This window comes from Malus domestica, chromosome 10 (genome assembly GCF_042453785.1).
Source record: "Malus domestica chromosome 10, GDT2T_hap1".
Taxonomy (NCBI): domain Eukaryota; kingdom Viridiplantae; phylum Streptophyta; class Magnoliopsida; order Rosales; family Rosaceae; genus Malus; species Malus domestica.
Window position 1 is genome coordinate 24,363,746 of NC_091670.1, and position 20,184 is coordinate 24,383,929.

Consider the following 20,184-nt stretch of genomic DNA (forward strand, 5'->3'; position numbering starts at 1 on the left):
GTTCTTGTCCGTACGGGTTCGAGAGAGAGAGGAAGAGTGAACTGAGAGGAGGAGAGAGAGAGCACGGTGTGGGAGATAGTGTACATGTCCCGTGTGTGGTCCAACCAAATCAAACCAAAATCCAAAATCCTTTAAGTCCCTAACCACACAAAAATGCATACAATTTTAATCTACTTAATTTATTTTCCAAGAATTTATGAGAGTATGCATTAATCAATTGACATGTCACACGTACCTTAATAGCCTTTAAGGGCAATTCCGTCATTTCACATTTGCGATAACTGAATTTCGGGACGGGCTGTGACACACTTTTAATTTGTAACATTTTTTTAAAATTTGTAGTATTTTCTTTTTAGTTTTATTTTGTACCCATTTATTAATTTCTTTTAGTGCCTATATTTTTTTAAAATTCATTTGTACTCATATTTTTTTAATCTTTAATTTGTACCCTAATTTATTTATAATGTACTCATTCTTCTTTATTAATGTACCACTTTGTTATATGTGAAATGTACCATTTTTTTAACACTATGGATACATTCTTTTGCCATTTATTATTTCGTATTTTTTCATAGTTTTTATCCATTTATTCAATCAAAATGATTGATTTTTTTTTTATTGTAACCGTTTCTAATAGTATTATAATGAGGGATTTTAAATTTATAATATTATAAATCTCATAAAATATCAAACAATTAATGTCAAAACTATAAAAATATAAATATTAATTGTAATATAATGAAGTGTACAAAGTCAAGGGACTTTGATCAAACTTTGAACACCATTAAGATTTTAGTCAAAGAATATTAAGGATTAAAGACCACATCCAAAGTATCAATTTTATTTATGTATGTAAGATGCTGCGAGCTCAAAACCCTATAAATAAAGGTATGTTAGTAATCTCATTATAACATACAAAGAAAAAAGTAAAAGTAATAATACCAATATCACTTCCTCCTCTCTTTACTTGCATACCTTTTGTGATATAGTAACGAAAATAAACAGTATGATACATTGCATCTATTCCGCTTCTATCTCTAACAAATGTTATATCTCTCACTTTTGACTATTTATAACATCAACTAAGTTTTTTTCATGTTTCGCTTATGCTTAAGAGTAAAGTTTTGTTTCCTTTAGTTTAGGGTTTTGTACCTTGATCTAATTACCCCCAACTTTTTTTTCGATCAATTCGATCGTTATGCTTTCGGAATTCAAATCTATTTATTCATAATTTATAAAAATTGTCACGTTTCGGATTTGGAATCGGCAAAAAATAATCACAATAAAAAAATAAATGATATATGCATTTTGAAATATGGTTTAAAATCCCATTTCATCTTTGTCCCACTTTTAAGTTGTAATCATTTTCGTTTGCAAAAGAAAAATGTTGGGAATGGGATTCAAACCCAAAGTTTATGATGATTTGTAAAACCTTAATAAATAGTTTTTTTTTTCTCTAAACTTTAAATTGAAGATACGCGAACAATTCCAGAGTGTTTCCGCACATTTATGTTTGAACTTTTATTTTGATCGATTTCTATCTCACATTAATGGTTTTTTTGGATTTCATCTAATTTTTCAAGAATAAAATGTTATTTTTACTGTCTATTTGTATTATCTCATGTATTCGTGGGCCTCACTACCCTCACCTCTATATTAGAGAGATGATACAAATAAAGGTACAAATAAATGATTCAAATAATTCATTAGACAAATAACATATATCGATACACCACATTATTGCTAGCTCATTGTAAAGTTTAGCGCACTCCCCCACTGACACACCCGACCTAAATCAAGGTGTGTTGGCCGTCACGTGAGGGTGACATAGCCATGTGCATAGTGCGGAAGTGATAATAATATAAAAATGAGAGAAAATAAAAACCAAGCTAACTAATTTACACTAGACACAAAAATATAGGTGCTAGAGACGAGATTTAAGTGTGATTACACATAATCAAAGCATAGATAGCCTAAGTGCAATCCAGCAGGACAAATACTAATTATACAATACCAGAGAGATGGTCCTACATTAAATACCGTTTGTCAAAACCGCCGTAGTCTCCTCGCAAGCCCCCAACAAGAACGCTTCTACCTAGAACCGAGAGGGGCAAAACAAAAACTGTGAGTGGGGAAAAGCAAAGTTTTTCAAAACCATTTCACTTAGCAAAGTAATAACCCATCACCTTAAAACTTGTATAATTTCCCATAAAATAGAATACTTATCTATATCAAAACCACACTTGAAATAGCCAAATCCACATGTATACCATGCCAAATATCTCAACATAGTGAAATAAGTAAATCAAGTAAAGTAAATCAATGAAAAGTAATATGTCAACCGGATCCACCTATGGTGGCTTGTACGGCTGAATATATAGCTCATCAAATATGCTTTCACACGAGTCGGAACCAAAGTGGTCTGTACAACAGGACTGGGTGTAAATAAATACGCTCAAGTGCTACGATCACGTGAAGACTATGCGAATAATCGCGGGTCACCTATAAGTCGGAACCACCTAAAATGGTTTGTATGACAGGATTGTGCACCAAACTTGGATCCAAGGTGAGCGTGCGGTGCGGGAGGTGAACATCACTTGAGTGACTGTGTCCTGGCCACGAGTGGGAGCACTAACATCGGGGTGCAGATTTATGAGCTCTAAATGCATCAATGTAATCATAATCATGTAACTCACATCCACGATCTATAAACTCATTTGGAACTTACCTAAGAGTCCGCAACACCAACAATAATATATGCGACTACTAAATGCATATTCTAACTATAAAACATTTGGCATGACATTCGAAACATAAAACCATTTAAATAAGTTTTTTGGGAAAAAAATACCAAGTATATATATTGAAAACCAAAAGCCCACTCATTGGTACGTGGCAGGGTCGTAACCCTCGAGCCTCGCCTGACTGCGCTCGTCCTCAAGAAACATCTCACCTATACGTGAAACAACTATTTTAACGTATTTTAAGCACATAACCAAAACTATGTAATAGTTTCTCATACATTACTCAATTGGGGTATTTGAATATACCATCGTGGCTTACTCAACCCCATGAACATCCCCATATTTTTAGAAAAATTTTCTAAGTTCCCACGCACCCTCACGCGCCGCCCAAGCACAGGCACTTGCCTGGCACACTGATGGATTCCCTAACGGTGTTAGGGAATATTCCGTTAAAAAACAGTATATTCCGTCTAAAAACTAACGGTGTTACCTAACGCCGTTAGCATATTCCGTCAAGATTGACGGAATATTCTCCTTCTCCCTCGTTAGTTTGCTAGAGTCTAGAGCCGGCCACTGCTGCACTCGCTGAAAACTGGAAAGCTGAAAAACTTCAATATCTCTTCCATTTCAACACCAAAATTCATGAAATTTGTACCAAAATGAAGCGTTCAACTAGGAGAACATGATCTTACCACTTTGGAGTCCTAACACCAATGGAAATTGGCCAAAAAAATTTCGTGAAAACTGGCTAAGTCTGCAACTCGATGAACTCAAGTGTCTTGATGTCCAAAACCTTCCAAAATTCCTCTATAAGCTTCGTGAAGTAGATTTAAGGCCTCCTAGAACTTTAAAACTCCACGAAACACTAGCGATCACCACAGAGCAATTTGCACCCCTTGTCAGAGCTCGAGTATCTCGAGTTTCCAAGGTCCTTCCTCCAAACTAAGGGTATAATTCGACTCCTGAGCTTGCAAGGAACTTAGAAATAACGTCTACTAGTTCCATTTGCGACAATTTGAAGGGGTTTGTGGCTGGTCTTAGGTGTACAGAGAGAGAGAGTGTTCGAGAACGAGAGAGAGATAGTACATGAAGGTGAACACGTGTGACGGTAAGTGTGTGTTTTGATCCAAATTGGGCATCCATATACAATCCTTAAACTCTAATTGGGCCACCAATTATAGGCTAAGAATCATCCAAAACAACCCCAAATTTCAATTGGGTCCAAAGAAGTAGGAAATGATGCAATTGGTCCATTTTTCTTAGCCCATATATACTTTCACAATCCAACGCTTGAGGGTAAAATCAACATTTTCACACTATTTGGGATAAAATACATTATAATTCGGGACGGTTCGTCACACCCACCATCTTAGTATAGATAATATCATTTGGTAAAAAAACATCATAAATTGATGTAGTTATAAAATCTTCTAGTGCAATGTGATTCCGTTTCCAGATGAACAGAAACTTGAAATCGTAAACGATAAAGCAGGTGAGCCTCTACTACAGTGATGAAGAGGAGGGTTGTCCTTGCATCATGGTGTGGGTTTGAACCACGTTGGCTCCATAATCTAACATCTAATCTAATAAATTTATCTAATATAGCCATTTAGTACTAAGATCTAATAGTATTCTTCTTCACTTGTAAGTGTTCAATTCTCACCAAAGACGAATTTAAACCACATTATTGCTAACGTATTGTGAGGCTAAGCTCATCCTCTATCCGTTTAGTGTAGATGATATCGTTTGTTAAAAAAAATCTAACAAATTTATTATTCGTTAAAAAATAAAATAAACCGTGAACTATAAATCTAGGTGAGGGCGGCGCGCAACGCTGCGTTTCCAGACGATTTTAAAGAAAAAAAGATTGAATAAAGAGAGAAAAGCCGAGTTTGTTCTAGTCACTCACGGAGAAAAAAAAAATATGGAGAACTCGTCGACTCTGAGAGAGTGGTTCTCGCGAGTTGACGCGGCCAATACCGGAAACATCACAGCGCCTCAGCTCAAGGTCGTCTTCTCCAATCCCTTCGCCCTCATCTTCCCTAAAATACCCAATTTTCGTTTTCTCTCTTACTAACGACGACGTTTCTATGGTGATCAGAGCGCTCTAGCTGTTGGAAACCTCGACTTCCCTCTCTCAGTTGTCCAGCAAATGATCAGGTCCAAATAGTTATAAATTACGCATCGATATCGTGGATTTGTATGTGGGGTTGTTGATTTAGTTGCAGAAATTGATAAAGATGTGGCCTTTTTGCAGGATGTATGATTTTGATAGGAATGGGACTATGAGCTTTGAAGGTATATATGCTTAAATTGTTTCAAAATTTCGTAATTTTTTTATGATTTTTATGCTTAATACTGAAATTTCGATGAATCTGCAACATGGGTTCGCTGATTTTGGTTCGATTTTTCTCTCACAGAGTTTCTTGCGCTTAACAAGTTCCTCCTCAAGGTGAAAACTGTGACCATGCAAATGCAACTTGAATTTTTTGTTGTATGATGTATTTACTCTGTTTTATTGTGTCCTCAATTTGAGGATGCCGATGCGTGATGAGTATTTATAAAACTTATATGTAATGTTCCTGGGAACTTGTCTGCTTTGCAGGTTCAACAAGCCTTCTCGGACCGTGAGAGGTGATTCAATGCCAATTCTAATATATTTAAGCATTTGTTTTGGCCACTTTAGTAAGTATGCTGTTGTGATTTGTGAGTTGCAGCTTCTTCGTATAAACCTAAGTAAAGGTATATTTGATAGATTCAACCGTGTTAGTATGAAGCAACAAATAGCGTAAGATTCATCTTATCTGTTAATAATTAAGTGGGCTGCTTTAAGACGTGGTTAGCAGTTTATGTTTTCTTTATAATTCGTGCACTTTAATGTGTATCATTGAAATTAGGCCGTTAATTTTTTTCCCCATGCAAACAAAGTCGTCACTTGACGATCTTTTGCAAAATGTGGACTTGTTATGAAATTAGAGCCCTTTATAAAGTTTATGTTTCAGCCTATTCTTTTTGGCAATGCAATGCACTGGCCTTCATGAGCCCATCGTGCATAATATACATACCACCATGCCTACAAGTTTACAACTAATGTATTCATTTGTGCATATTATCTGTATTCTCCATTTAGTTGCAAATGTTTGAGATGAGGGTGATTGGTTGGCGTGCACCTGTAAGCATTTAGCAACTGTCTAATTGTTGGTTTTGTTTTTACAGGGGACGTGGCTATCTTGTTACTGATGATGTGAATGAGGTAATATAGAATTTCTCTGTCTTGGATTAAAAACAAAAAGTTTGTGTGTTTAGATACATTGCTGGTGGATCTTTAGTAATAAATGTGTCAGGAACTTGAAGGCTATATATCGTTTGATAGTACTGTAATAGGAAGGCTGTTCCTCCCTGACCTCTCTCTTATATGCTATTTCTTTTCTGAAATCTCAATTGCTGAACCATTGCGACAGGCATTGGTGAAAATCGGCTTCTTGCTGGACACTCCTGCTTTCTACACAGTCTGTGAGGTATATCATCTAATTTGATTTTGAAGATGAAAATTGAGAATCTCAACATTTCTTGTGAAATTTGGTCCACAGCATTGTTTTCTTTCACCTCCATGGATATTCAACTTTTTCTAAAAAGAAACAAGAAAGTAGATGTGGTGCTTCTTGTTTAGTTGATGTACGATTTGTTTCCGTACACACGGATCTAATGTAATGATTTTGGTTGTGCACTGATTTGCTGTGATAAATTTTCCCGCCACCCCCCCCCCCCCAAAAAAAAACAAAAACAAATAAATCAAAAAGAGAAATCAAAATTCTTTATTCAAGGCTTGAGATCGTTTGATATCTCGTTCATTTTCCTATTAATTGTGCAGAGCTTTGATCAAAAGAAGAAAGGAATGTTCAGACTAGATGACTTCATATCTCTTTGTATATTTTTGCAGTCTGCTCGGTAGGTTGCATTTCAATTCACAAAAGGTCTTTTAAAATTTCAGTTCAGATTTAATGAGTCTTATCATATTTCCCAAGTTAGCAGCATAGACAAATTATCTTTACACGCGCACACACGCACGTCTATGCCAGGTTCGGCTGTGAGATCTTTGACTATCAAAACTTGAGGTTTTGTGTCTAATTAAGTTAGACAAATACCAATCTTGAATATTTTATAAGAAGCTATCTCGAAGACTAATGGTGTTGTGTCTAATTAAGTTAGACAAATACCAATCTTGAATATTTTATAAGAAGCTATCTTGAAGACTAATGGTGTTGTTTGCCGTTTTTTGTTGCAGTAATCTGTTTAATTCATTTGATACAGCCAAGCAAGGCAGAGTGACTCTGGATCTCAACCAGTTTGTCTACTGCAGTGAGTGCCTTAATAAATATTACAGGAATTTATTGTTTACTACATCTTGAACCCCATCAATGCCTTGATAATTAACTAGAAAAGGTTTAGGTTGGTTGACTGGGGAAAAAATCAAAATAGAATGCCCACCGTCTACATCCATCTGTCAGACGGTTCCCCTTTAGTTCATCTTGCTTTACAGTTCTTGGGTTCTTAACGAGTATCTTTTCTTCAGGCCGCATCTGTAGGTCACTTTTTGAATTATGGTTAGAAGGATAGGAGGACTCTGTAACTCTATATGCTAATTTTCTCTACGATTCATCATTTATTGACATGCATCTAATATAATCAAGTTATTATTTTCTTGTCCAGCTGCCAATTGCAGAATATGAAATGCGGCAATTACGCTGGACTCTCTGGAATCCAATTCCTCTGTTGTACTGCATCCCACCATTATCCTCATGGATGTAAATTATCTTTATATGAATTTGGCATTTGGAAAAGGTTATTGATAAGAACTTTCACTTGTAATACGATACATGCAGGAGAGTAGGAGTAGCAGAAAGTGTTGGTCTGCTATTTGCCCCAATGTTGGTGTAGTTTATACTTTCTCTTGCTTCTTTCCGTCCTTGTTATCCATTTGAGCTCGACTTTTCTTCTTTGCTTGCATATTCTTATTGAAAAGTAGAAAAGTATAAGAAACATATGTATTGGACGAAACGACAAAGGCATGCTAAGCATATGAAACATACGTATTGGACGAAAAGGATTTGGCTCGAAAAACATTAATATACCAGGATAGTCTTTAACATCTTTAGAAATCTGGATCTATTCAATTGAAAATCAACTAAGAAAATGGAGATTTTTTTGGTGAACGACTTCCACGTCCAAAACAACGGGTAAACTAATGAAAAAAATCTTATTAATGTTTTGGACGTGGAAGTCGTTCACCAAAAAAATCTTATTCCCTTTTTGTGTTTTTTGATGTGTTCATCAATTTGCCTCATTTCCAATCTAGCTGGCCAATTAAATCTCGTGAGATCGGCATCTTTTACTTAGTGAAAAAATTGAGCGATCATTCCCGAGTGTTGAGGCTTATAGCAACATTGGAACACGGTGTCGCTTGAGTTGGTATGGTCCAAGTTTATGGTAAAGGGATTGGAGGAATATTTATGGTAATATTTCTTAGTTGTATTTTGCCTTTTTTTGGATATTCATTTTGTTGTATTACAAAATTATTATGCTAATATTTCTTTTTTGTGTATATGTTGTTGAATTTCTAGCTTATATGTCATGTTGTTTTTTATTTACGTGTGCAATGTTTATAATAATGTTATGTCGATGCTTATGGGAGTGGAGGTGTACTTTTATGGAATTATACTCGTAGGTTACGTTATGGCAATGGGAATAATAAAACTACATGAATGGTAACGGGAAAATTGGCGACCGAGAGAATGACAAGATAACAAACAAAGGATGGAATTTGGGATGATTAAGTCATTGGAGGTTAGTTTATTATGATAATGTTTTCATGGCTACGATGCAATGGCGGAGCCAGGATTTCGGGTTTGGAGAGGCCTCTTACAAATGTAAAGAAAACGTTGCAACATCGCCAACAACACCACCTTTGTAACAACACTGCAACACGCACGCGAATCCATCTCTTAGCAATTGTCTCATCCATCGTTTGATCATCGTCTTAGCCATTACTTTGCTGCTTTAGATTTTTGGTCCAATTTTGATGTTTGTTTTGCTATGTGACGATGGTGTTGACTTTTCAATTCCACTCCATTTCATCAGTACATTCCAACCAGTTGGGAGTTGTGTTAATTGGCGAAGAAAACAACCTAATAGAAGGGCTAATGAGAACATGAAAATCGCACATGGATGGAAGGATTATTCAAACCTTGGAGCAGAGAAGAGATTTAGCTAAAATTTCCACAACGGAACCTCTTGAAGTTAGGCGGAAAATGTTTCCATTTGATAACCAAACTTATATTTTACTTCTAACTCGAAAGCTTGGTAATGGCATTGCGTGGCTATGGAGGAATTGTATTATGAAATATTAAATCATTAACTTATACTCCTTCCTTCAATAACAAATATCTGATGACTGATATTAGGGACGGGGATTCGAATATAGATTCTTGCAAATGAATTATTTTAGTGCAGAATGCAGATCCTTCTACGGAAACAAACCGCAATATACCAATCAACTTCTTCTTCAAGTTTGATTTTCCATCTGTGATTGTAGTTGCAAGTTAAGGAGATGAAATAAGCTCTGTTGTAAACTAAATTTTAAAAGTGGGTAAGAGAGAGGGGACGGTAGAGGCAGAGAGAAGGGATTAGGTTTATGAAATGAATTGAAATAGAGATATTGATGCAAGTTCTTCCCTTCTGAATAAAACGGATTCATATATGAAAGAGGTTGATAATAAGTCCTTCCAAAATTGAATATATGTCCCTCTGTTAAAAGTATTCCAGAAATGTTTGCAATCGAGTAAATAACTCTACGAACAAATGGATCAAATCGAATTGAAAATGTAAAAGCACTCCCCCTTAAGTGTGTACAACTTAAGAAGCAGTCGCACCGTGTATTCATGATTAGGAGATGTTGTTTGTTGTTGTTGTTAGTTCTCGACAAGTACAATAGTTGCTAGCACGAGTCTTACATTAGGGGCGACCAACCACCACCACTTCATCCCTCTCGTCTCTAATTATAAATTGTGAAATAAAGATTTTGATTTCAATATGGATGACTTTTAGAATTTAGGGTTTTAATTTGGGATAAATTACTAGGGCAAGAGATTTTAGGGTTTAAGAATTTGTGAATGGGAATTAGGGTTTCAATTTCGAATTGGGGATGAATTTTTGAATTTAGGGTTTAATCTGGAATAAATTATTAGGGAATGGGTTGAATTTTAAAGTTTAAGAATTTGATGGTTGCTGATGTTTGGTTGTTGCTAAAATTTGAATCCTTTTGCAGTTTGAAGAAATTTGAATCCTCCTGAAATTTCTCATTCCTTCTTCTTTTTCGATATGCCTTTACTGAAAGGGAAAAGAACACATTGTGGCCATGAGAGAATACTTTGTTATACTCCCCTTGAATTCAACAAAACGCCCCAAGAGAACTACCATTGATGCAAATCTGAAAGTTTACGCAATCTAATTCCATAAACATGCTTCTGAAAGGTAGACTTCAACAGTGACTTCGTGAGTAGGTCAGCAAGATTGTCTTGGGATAGAATCTGCTTGACTTCGATCTTTTGATGCTCTTATTGCTGATGAGTGAAGAAAAACTTCAAAGCAATGTGCTTGATATTGTCGCCTTTGATGTATCCTTTCTTTAATTGGTGGATACATGTAACATTGTCTTCATGAATCGTTGTTGGAACATCAACGATGGAAGAAAACCACATGAGGTTCTTATGTGATCAATCACATCCCTCAATCAAGTACAATAAAGCACCAATTTCACTTAGATTAGGAATTTTATGTTCCAAAACCTCTTCATCCTCATTTTTAGGATGAAATTGATCTCGTTTTTGCATCTTGAGTTCGGGCAACCATATGAGTCTTCGAAGACTTTGCCTTGTCCTCATTAAAACGATGCAACACCTATTGGGTGTAGTTCAGTTGGTAGACCGATATACCGTTCGAAAAATGCTCTATCTCTAGACCAAGGCAATGTCGAGTTTTCCGAAGCTCATTCATCTTAAATTCCAAACTTTAGGTGCACGACAATTTTTTCAAGCTCATTCAGAGCCCCTATAAGATTCATGTCATCGACATAGACTGCAACAATGGAAAATTCGAAATATGACTTCTTAATTAACATGGAAGGGCATTAACCTGTTATTCACATGACCAAGGACCTAGCAATCATTTGAAGGTGCTTAATGAACGCTTTTACTAGACCATTTTGGGTGAACATAAGGAACTGGATGTTCAACTTCAATACCTTGAGATATGCAATAGTCATCAAAAGTCTTTGATAAACTCCCTAATGTTATCCAGTAGAATCGACTTTACGGGATAATCAGGGTGGTGAGCCGTAATTTAATAATTTGCACTAAGAGTTTCGCAAATAAAGCGTTTCTTGTGGACAACATGCAAACATGTGATCATCTTGTTGATGCATCAACTAAAACAACAAAGTATCTAAATGGTCTCCAGGTTGGTTGGATTGGTCCACAATTCCCTTGTATTCTTTGCAAAAAAGATGGAGGATCAGTGGTAAATTTTGCAGTTGTCTAGTATTCAATTTTCCTAAAGATCAAGCTTGACATGGTGTGTTAGAGAGCACAAGATCATTATTCCGAATAAGGGGATGCTTGTGTGACACGGGGTATGCTGTCCAAATAGTTTAGTTTCCTAGTTCATGAAAAAACATAAAACTGCTGTTAAAGAAATAAGTAAATACTCACAGGAGCGCAGCTCTTCGGGAGTAATTTGCTTGTTGGTCTTGCTCCCCAGCTCGAATTGGGACAGACTCCATACACTAAGCAGTTTATTAAAAATTTGCTGCCCGACGGGCATGGCTAAATGAGGAAGGACAGAAGCTCAAGCCGATTCGGTTCACTTCCCTGAGTACCAAGTACATTATTAATACAACCTATGAGAAATACTAAGTGAAATCTTACTGTGCTTCATACAGTGGGTTCTGACTACTGACCTTTTTCCATGATTGAGCTGCCTTGAGAAGTTTCCTCATTATAACATTATAACTAATGCAACCAAGGGGAGAGGAAGAGGGGAACTAGATTTCTGCATGTAAAGGACATCTTCCCTTTGTCTATCCCTTATCTGACGTGAGAAGATAATCTCCTCACAATTGCATAACACAGCTGTCCCGCCGACCAATTGAAGCTTCGATGTTGCTCTAAGAAGCTGCCTGTAAGATTGACAGGTAAGGAATATGTCTCATCCACATATAAGCTCAAACTAGCAGTAATCAGAAACACAATCAATCAAACCTATTGACAATTCATTCATATCACAGGTTTCCAACCAAAGTCGGAATATGTTACCTCAATAAGCCAGTTCATGAAATTGCCCTCATTTCTGATGTCAAAAACTGCAGCCCCAAGTTTGGCAGCTACATAGAGAGAAAATGGAACTGGAAACTCATTGAGAAAAGATGAAAGTGTGAAAAGTCAGAGTTATATATGCTACTTTTTTGTATGTAACAAAACTGCTTATAAATCTAATGCAATAGCAATCAGCAACAATGATAGTTTGTAAATTGAATGAACTCAACACGAATTATATGACAATGACACTAAAAAGACATACATAGTAGCTTTCATTAACGTTGTGATTATTACATAGGCTTGGTAAGAAAAAGGCAGAGCTTTGTGTGTACATACCTGGAAGACTTGACAGTTTCTTGTCCTTAAATCCACTCAGTGAGAACAGATCAAGTGTCAGAGTGATCTCTGTTGTGCTAGGATAGCACCAAACCCGTTGGAACCAACTCAAGCTAACCCACAAGAAAATTATCAAATGAAAATGCAAGAACAAAATATTAAAGACACCAAGATTTTAACGAGGTTCCTCAACAGTCAGTGTAACTGGAGTACGTCCTCGGAGCAGTAGGAGCTCACCCAAGAATCCACTATCAACCAAATGGGAGTTTACAAAGTGTTAGCAATCTCACAACCCAAAACCCCAATACACCCAATAACTCTCACTCACCAAAGAAACAAATAGAGAGGGAAATATAGTGAATAATTTCCTCTCTATACAAAGCTCAAAGCTAATACACAAATACAACTTTGATTGAGTGAGTACCAACAAAGAAAGAAAATCACCTTTCTTTCTTCTCTTCAAAATGGGGTTGCAGCACCTCTGTTTTCTTCTCTGTTTTTCTGTTGCGTTTTTTTCTCTTCTATGGCTGCATTACTACTCTTCATCAAAAACAGCAATTACTTATCATTCAAAACCTCAGCCGTGGCTTTCCATAGGCCAAATAAAAACAAAAGGACTTTAGACAAGGTTCCAAGTTTTCCTCCCCAAAACATGGAAAGGATATAATTATATTGTCTTTTTTCCTTTTTTTCCTCCCCAAAACAAGGAAGGATGTTGTCCACCTTTTTTCTTTATAATTTTTTATAGCCAAAAGTTGGCCACTTGGCCACATACTCCAACAATCTCCACCTTGGCCAAGTTCCGAAAAACGCCATGATAAGCCAACCAACACAATTAACACACAACATCACTCCCAAACACTAGCAAGAGAACAACTCATGCCGAGCCAAATGCTCCAAAACTCCTACTGCTCAACGCCTTCTTTATATAGGCAAAATATGAGCCAAGTTCAAGCAATGAACAAACTTGGCTACACCAACAACCTTAGTCAACATATCAGCGGGGTTGTCTTTAGTTGGAATCTTCTGGAGAATGATTTCCCCTTCACCAACAATTTCACGAACAAAGTGATAACGCACATCTATGTGCTTGGTCCTCGCATGATGAACCTGATACTTAGCCAAATAAATGGCACTCTGACTATCACAATGTACCTCCACCTGCTTCTGATCAACCCCCAAATCTCTAATCAGCTCATGTATCCAAATGGCATCCTTTATAGCTTCAGCAACTGCCATATATTCAGCCTCTATAGTAGACAAGGCAACAGACGACTGCAAAATGGACCTCCAACAAACTGGCCCTTTAGCCATAGTAAACACATAGCATGTAGTAGACTTCCTTCCATCCAGATCACCTGCATAATCTGAATCAACATAACCAACTGCAAAATGACCAATACCAGAGTCATCTCTCTCAAAACATAAACCAACATCTCGAGTACCATGGAGATACCTCAATATCCACTTAGCTGATTGCCAATGCTCTTTACCTGGATTATGCATATATCGACTCACCATGCCAACTGCATGAGCAATATCCGGTCTAGAGCATACCATTGCATACATCAAACTACCAACTAAATTTGCATATGGTATATTTTTCATTTGCAGCTTCTCTTTATCAGTTTTAGGACACTGTAGAGAACTCAATTTAAAATGAGGAGCCAAAGGGGTACTAACCGGTTTGGTTGAATCATGAACTCCAAACTTCCGAATCAACTTCTCAAGGTATTGTCTTTGATTCAAACTAACCAAACCCTTCGCTCTATCTCTAGTGATCTCCATGCCAAGGATCTTCTTCGCTTCACCAAGATCCTTCATCTCAAACTCATTCTTCATTTGCTTATTCAATTTCTCAATCTCTTCGACATTCTTTGAGGCAATCAACATATCATCAACATATATCAACAAATAAATGAAAGACCCATCTTGCAACTTCTTGAAGTACACACAATGATCATATTGACTTCTAGAATAATTTTGGCCTCTCATAAATTTATCAAACCTCAAATACCATTGCCTTGGAGATTGCTTCAAGCCATAAAGTGATTTCTTCAATTTGCAAAACAAATTCTCCTTCCCTTTCACTATATACCCATCCGGTTGACACATATAAATCTCTTCATTCAAATCACCATGTAGGAAAGTCGTCTTCACATCAAGTTGCACAAGCTCAAGATCATATTGTGCAACAAGAGCTAACATAATGCGAATTGATGAGTGCTTCACAACCGGAGAAAAGATTTCATTGTAGTCAATGCCCTCCTTTTGTGCATACCCTTTAGCAACTAATCTTGCTTTAAATCTCACATTGCTTTTCTCATCAGCATCTTCCTTCTTGGCATACACCCATTTGCAACCGATAGCTTTCTTGCCCTTAGGCAATTTAGCTAACTCCCAAGTCTTGTTCTTCAAGAGAGAATTCATCTCATCACCCATGGCATTGCACCACCTCTTCTTCTCTTCACTCTCAATAGCTTCCTCAAAATTGGATGGAATCTCATTAGTGATAATAGGAAGAGCAAAAGAAACATAGTCACTATACCGAGCTGGCTTGGTAATTTGTCTCTTTGCTCTGTTCTTGGCAATAGACTCTTGAGGTGAAACTTCCTCTTCAACTTGAATAGAATCTTCAAGTTCAACTTCTTCAACATCCTCATGGTTTCCAACTTCTTCACTTGTAGTGGCAGCGGAAATAGGATTTGAAGTACCAGAGGCAACTTTCTCAAGCTCCACCTGTTGGACATCTTTCACATTCTTCTCAGAGTCTTTGAACATACTTTCTTCATCAAATGTCACATCTCTACTGATTACAAGTTTCTTCATCTCTGGGCACCACAACCTGTAACCTTTGACACCACTACTAAAACCAAGAAAGATAGCCTTTTTGGCTCTAGGATCAAGTTTATTTTCAGTTACATGAAAATAAGCGAAACAGAATCCCGCCCACCCCCACCCCGACCACCACCCAAGAACACCTAAAAAAAAAAAGAAAATGAAAAAAGAAAAGAAAAACAAGAAATGGAAATCTAATTGGAGAAGAATAGTTGGAAGCCTGAGGACGATCAAACGTAGACCTACGAAACCCACCCGTGCATCTCCTTCTCCAGTTGAAACAGCTCAAGCCTTGGAGCGCTTCTTTTTAGGCAGTGTGGATGGTCCGCCATTTTTCCCAGGCCTCATATGTGCTACTTGGACCTATACACTGCATCCACTTGGAGGGAATAAGAATTACTGCAGCAACGAGGAAGGCAACAACCCGGACAGGCACATGCACAGACACAATGTAAGTGACTGTTATCTCTCTCTCTCTCTCTCTCTCTTTCTCTATATATATATATATATAAAATCAACACGAAAGGTGAATAGTACTTTTGATGTCACCAAGTTTCAACAAAAATATTTGAACAATAATGCTCCCAAGACAAAAAACTTCAAAGACATTTCAAAATAATGCATCAAATAAGGTAGGGGTATTTTTGTCATTTTAATAATATTTTTTTTAACAATTATTTTTTTCTTGTATTTTTTTTTTAATTAGTACCTCACGATAGGCTAGCAATAATGTGATTCAATTTCTCTATTTGTAAACATGTTCAAAACATCTTAAGAGTCGTGTAATGCTGATTATAAAAAAGGTCTTTCACACGTGCAGAAGGCCTTTTTTGAATCACCGCGTACTACGCGCAACTTACACGTTTTAAATATATTTATATGCATAAATTGACAAAAGGAAAGTCAAATATTTGAAATAAATGAATAATCTTAGATCATGCTAGAAGAAACCCTCATAAACCAATTAAAGTAGCTGAATCCACATAATAAAATCGATCTCTATATAATTTACATTAAGAATAGAAAAAATAATATTTAATAAACAACTAATTGAATCACATTATTGCTAGCCCATTGTGAGGCTAAGCCCACCCTCTGCCCTTTTAGTGCAGATAATACCGTTTGTTAAAAATAAAAAAAAACAATCATTTGACAACTAATTTAATCACATTATTATCCTCTTGCGAAAGATCTTTTTTTATAACAGACATTACACGCCTCTTAAGATGTTTTGAACATATTTAAAAATAGAGAAAATAATATTTAATAAACAACTGATTGAATCACATCATTGCTAGCCCATTGTGAGGCTAAGCACATCATCTCCCCCTTAGTGTAGATAATATAGTTTGTTAAAAAAAAACAATCATTTGATAACTAATTTAATCACATTATTATTCGCGTGCGAAAGACCTTTTTTATAACCGGCATTACGCGCTTCTTAAGATGTTTTATACGTGTTTAAAAATAAAAAAACTGAATCACATTATTGCTAGCCTAATCATCAACCTCTTTCTCAAAATGACAATCATATTCATGTTTTTCTTCTTTTACCCTTACTTTTAACACACTATTTACAATATGAGGACAAAACAGTAATTATATACTACGTTAAAAAATAAAAAATTATGCCCATGTTAGAATAAACTGCCCCATCATTGTCCCATTTTTCATAACTGAATTTTTCTTTTTTAGAATGTTAAAAGCTAATCACACTTTTTAATCAAAAACAAAAAATAAAAAATAAAATGAAATTTAAAAATGATTTTAATTCATAGTATTTCTATTTCTATGAAATGAAATGTTCGTGAACTTCTTGATCGTTATTTTACGGTAAAAACTCATGCTTTTTGTGTATATATGATTTTTACAACATATTTTTAAGATACCTTCTTTTTTTTTCCTCCAAACATTGAATTTTTTATTTTATTTTTTGAAAGCCATTAAGATATTTGAGGAAACTAAAATATACTTTAGGGTACAGAATGTAAGACCAAATCTTTTATTATACTACTTAATTTAATTGGTCAAGTTCGAAGAAAACAAAAACAAAAACAAAAAATGAAAAAAGAAAAGAAAAACAAGAAATGGAAATCTAATTGGAGAAAGCTTCCAACTATTGACGACGATGAAGACCACGAAACCCACCAGACCATTTGCTTCTCCAATTGAAACAGCTCCATTCTTGGAGCGTTTCTTTTTAGGCAGTGCGGTTGGTCCGCCATTTTCCCCAGGCCTCATAGATCCTACTTGGACCTGTACACCTGCATCCACTTGCCGGGAATGTGAATTCCTGCAGCAGAAAGGAAGGCAACAACCCGCACAGACACGAACAAAACTTGGCTGCTGAAAAAATCAGCAGCAGCTCTTGCTGCTAGTAAATCACAGGTAGACACATGTCCAATCTGTGATTAAAAAATCAATTACTTGAACACGTATCAACTTGTGATTTGCTTGCAGCAAGAGCTGCAACTGATTTTTCAGCAGCCAAGTCCTGTTCCACAAACACTATGTCAAGTCTATAGTTTGGGATATTGGGAAAACTAGCTAAAATTAGGATCATGAATTGAATTTTAGCCAATTATTATGTGTTTTTTTTTTTTTAATTTTATAATTCTAACCATATTTTGACATAAAAGTACTTAAAACACCATTGTTAACTAAAAATTGCTAAAGCTAGCAACTTCTTTGGCGAATAGTCACCGAGAATACCACCACCACCGTAGGAGCCTCAACCATCAAGTACATCGCCGCCACTGTTAGACCCACCACCACCACTGTCATCCCACTCACCAATCAACGAAACCCAATCGACGCCACCCCACCACCATCTATATGGTACCCAATTAAACCACTATCACCATCCAAATCAATAACGAAGAAGAAAAGCCGATTTAATTATGAGGTTTCACATAGAAAGAAAATCTCGAAAAAAACAGAGTTATATGGGTTTTTCATTTGATAGGTTTCTTCTGGTTTTTTCGAAAGGAAAAAGCTATCTGGTGAGCACTGGAGTCTGGAGTACAGAACATCTCGGCTTCAAGGGAACTTCTGAGGAGGTAGTGTAGTGGATTGAGCTGCAATGTAATAACCAATAAATAATGCTATACCGTGTGTCAGATGTTTGTCTCAATGCATGTGAGGGTTCAGTTCTTTTGACAAGTCTCGTTAATTTTGTGAGTCTTCACCATTTTTTCCCAATTATAGCTCAGAAAGGGTGGATTACAGGTTTTACAAATTGTTGGGTGGTTGTGTAAGCTGGGTGAGAATTGAAAGTAATTATCAGAGAAGAGGGCTAATAAAGGGCATTGCAATTATGTTAGTTAATAAAGGGTATTGTAGTATTTTCATGTCAAGTTTTGGTTAAAATTATAAATGTTTATAATAGTTGGTTAAAATTCTATACATGATCCAAATTTGGGCTATTTTTCCAAATTTCCCCCATAGTTCCCGACCCCGCTCTCTCTATTTTTATATTCTTTCTGGTTTTGATTTGGTTGCATTTAATGGGAAGAGATCCCCTCCGGATCTCTCCCACCAAATCCTAGTAATTCGAAGATCCGGGCTTAAAATTTAATCCAACGATTACAAATAGGGATCCTTGCAATTTCGATACAGTGAAAACTAACACCATGTTTAGATGAAGAAAATAAATTTAGAATTTGGGTAAAAGTCATAATTTATAAATTGACATACACCAATTACTTTGTTTGGATTCATAAACATAAAAATTTAGAATCTTGAGTACTAAACCCACCCTATTGTCTTATCTTCTCACCCACTATAAAAACGTAAATAATAACATCACTCTTTTTCCACCACCATAATTCCAATTATAACCTTTTAAATATCTTTAAGTTCTTTAAATTTTATTTTCTGTAATATGTATACATAAATATGTATGTATAATATATATGTAAATATTTATTTCAAAAAAAACCAACCATGGGATGAGATAGCAAGCTCCTTGGCTTGGGCAACAATGATTGAAGAAGGAATACATTAATGCTGTTTCCCTGTTCGTTCTTGGATAGAAAAAGCCCATCTTACTCATAGGAAGAGGCTCATGCTACTAATATAATATGAAACCAATTTTCAGAGAAGACAAAAGGGCAAGTTCAGTAGATTCTCTAGGAAGCATGACTAATCTCCGTTGTCGTTGACACAGTTAGTTTGGCTACTGTACAAGAGATCAGGCAGGAATTGGGTTTCGCAGGTATTGGTGCAAAACGATTAGAATGGTCTTTTCTTACCCATGGTCGCTGTCAATGGCTTCGACCGAATAGACATAGACAGCAGCACAACGAGTTCTACATGCACAATAGATGAAATTTGAAGAGGGAGGAGCTGTCATCGACGCCGCCGTGCGTGCGTGCGTGCTGTCAATCAACCAAGAAGACATCATAAAAAAGCAACAAACTTTTCACATACAAAATACTCCTTTTGTGCCTTTTCAAATAATCATTGAAACTTGAAGTTCTGAGAAATCCCATTAAAAAAATTACATATAAGAAATAAAATTGGAAGTTTTGGGAAGTTTAGGGGAATAAAAAGAAGAAGATGGCAATAAAATTTCATATCCAGCCTACCCCATTTCAACTAAGCACTGAATTTGAAACTTCTACAGAAACCCATTTAAATATAACAAAACAAAATTGGGGATTTTGAGAAGTTTAGGGCCAAGAGAATGAAGATGAAGACGAAGAAGAAGAAGGACCTTGAGCCGAGGCGCTGTGATGCTTCCGGTATTGGCCGAGCCAACTCGCACGAACTGCTCTCTCAGAATTGTCGACTTGTTTTCCATTTTCTCTCTACTCTCTATTCTGTGAGAAGCTCACTTAGTCGTTTGAGTTCTCTCTTTTATCCATTCCCTTGAACCCCTTCTCTGAAATCCT

At 36.2% G+C, this 20,184-nt stretch overlaps 1 protein-coding gene and 1 long non-coding RNA gene across 4 annotated transcripts; one reads left to right on the top strand and one right to left on the bottom strand.

Annotated features, from left to right (window-relative positions):
• The first annotated feature begins 4,568 nt into the window (after positions 1-4,568).
• Positions 4,569-7,741, top strand: LOC103445209 (uncharacterized). 3 transcript variants are annotated; one of them, XM_008384195.4, is made up of 10 exons: positions 4,569-4,752; positions 4,846-4,904; positions 5,002-5,042; positions 5,165-5,196; positions 5,350-5,378; positions 5,961-5,997; positions 6,206-6,262; positions 6,616-6,692; positions 7,030-7,103; positions 7,455-7,741. In XM_008384195.4, the coding sequence occupies exons 1-10, from the start codon at positions 4,669-4,671 to the stop codon at positions 7,472-7,474; spliced, it is 510 nt and encodes a 169-aa protein (XP_008382417.1). In that variant the 5' UTR covers positions 4,569-4,668; the 3' UTR covers positions 7,475-7,741. The 3 variants fall into 3 exon arrangements, 2 of the variants coding, with proteins under 2 accessions (XP_008382417.1, XP_028965658.1); XR_003776775.2 differs by lacking the exon at positions 6,616-6,692 and having other exon boundaries at positions 4,586-4,752; XM_029109825.2 differs by lacking the exons at positions 7,030-7,103; positions 7,455-7,741 and having other exon boundaries at positions 4,586-4,752; positions 6,616-6,696.
• An 11,499-nt stretch (positions 7,742-19,240) lies between these two features.
• Positions 19,241-20,140, bottom strand: LOC139188796 (uncharacterized). The gene is made up of 2 exons (XR_011572094.1): positions 20,007-20,140; positions 19,241-19,668 (listed from the first exon to the last, which is right to left on the bottom strand). It is a non-coding gene; the product is annotated as an uncharacterized lncRNA (long non-coding RNA).
• Positions 20,141-20,184: the final 44 nt, after the last annotated feature.

Coding starts and splice junctions, on each gene's coding strand:
- LOC103445209 (XM_008384195.4), top strand. CDS start 4,669: ATGGAGAACTCGTCGACTCTGAGAGAGTGGTTCTCGCGAGTTGACGCG. Junction 4,753..4,845: donor TCACAGCGCCTCAGCTCAAG/GTCGTCTTCTCC, acceptor TATGGTGATCAG/AGCGCTCTAGCTGTTGGAAA. Junction 5,197..5,349: donor TTAACAAGTTCCTCCTCAAG/GTGAAAACTGTG, acceptor TCTGCTTTGCAG/GTTCAACAAGCCTTCTCGGA.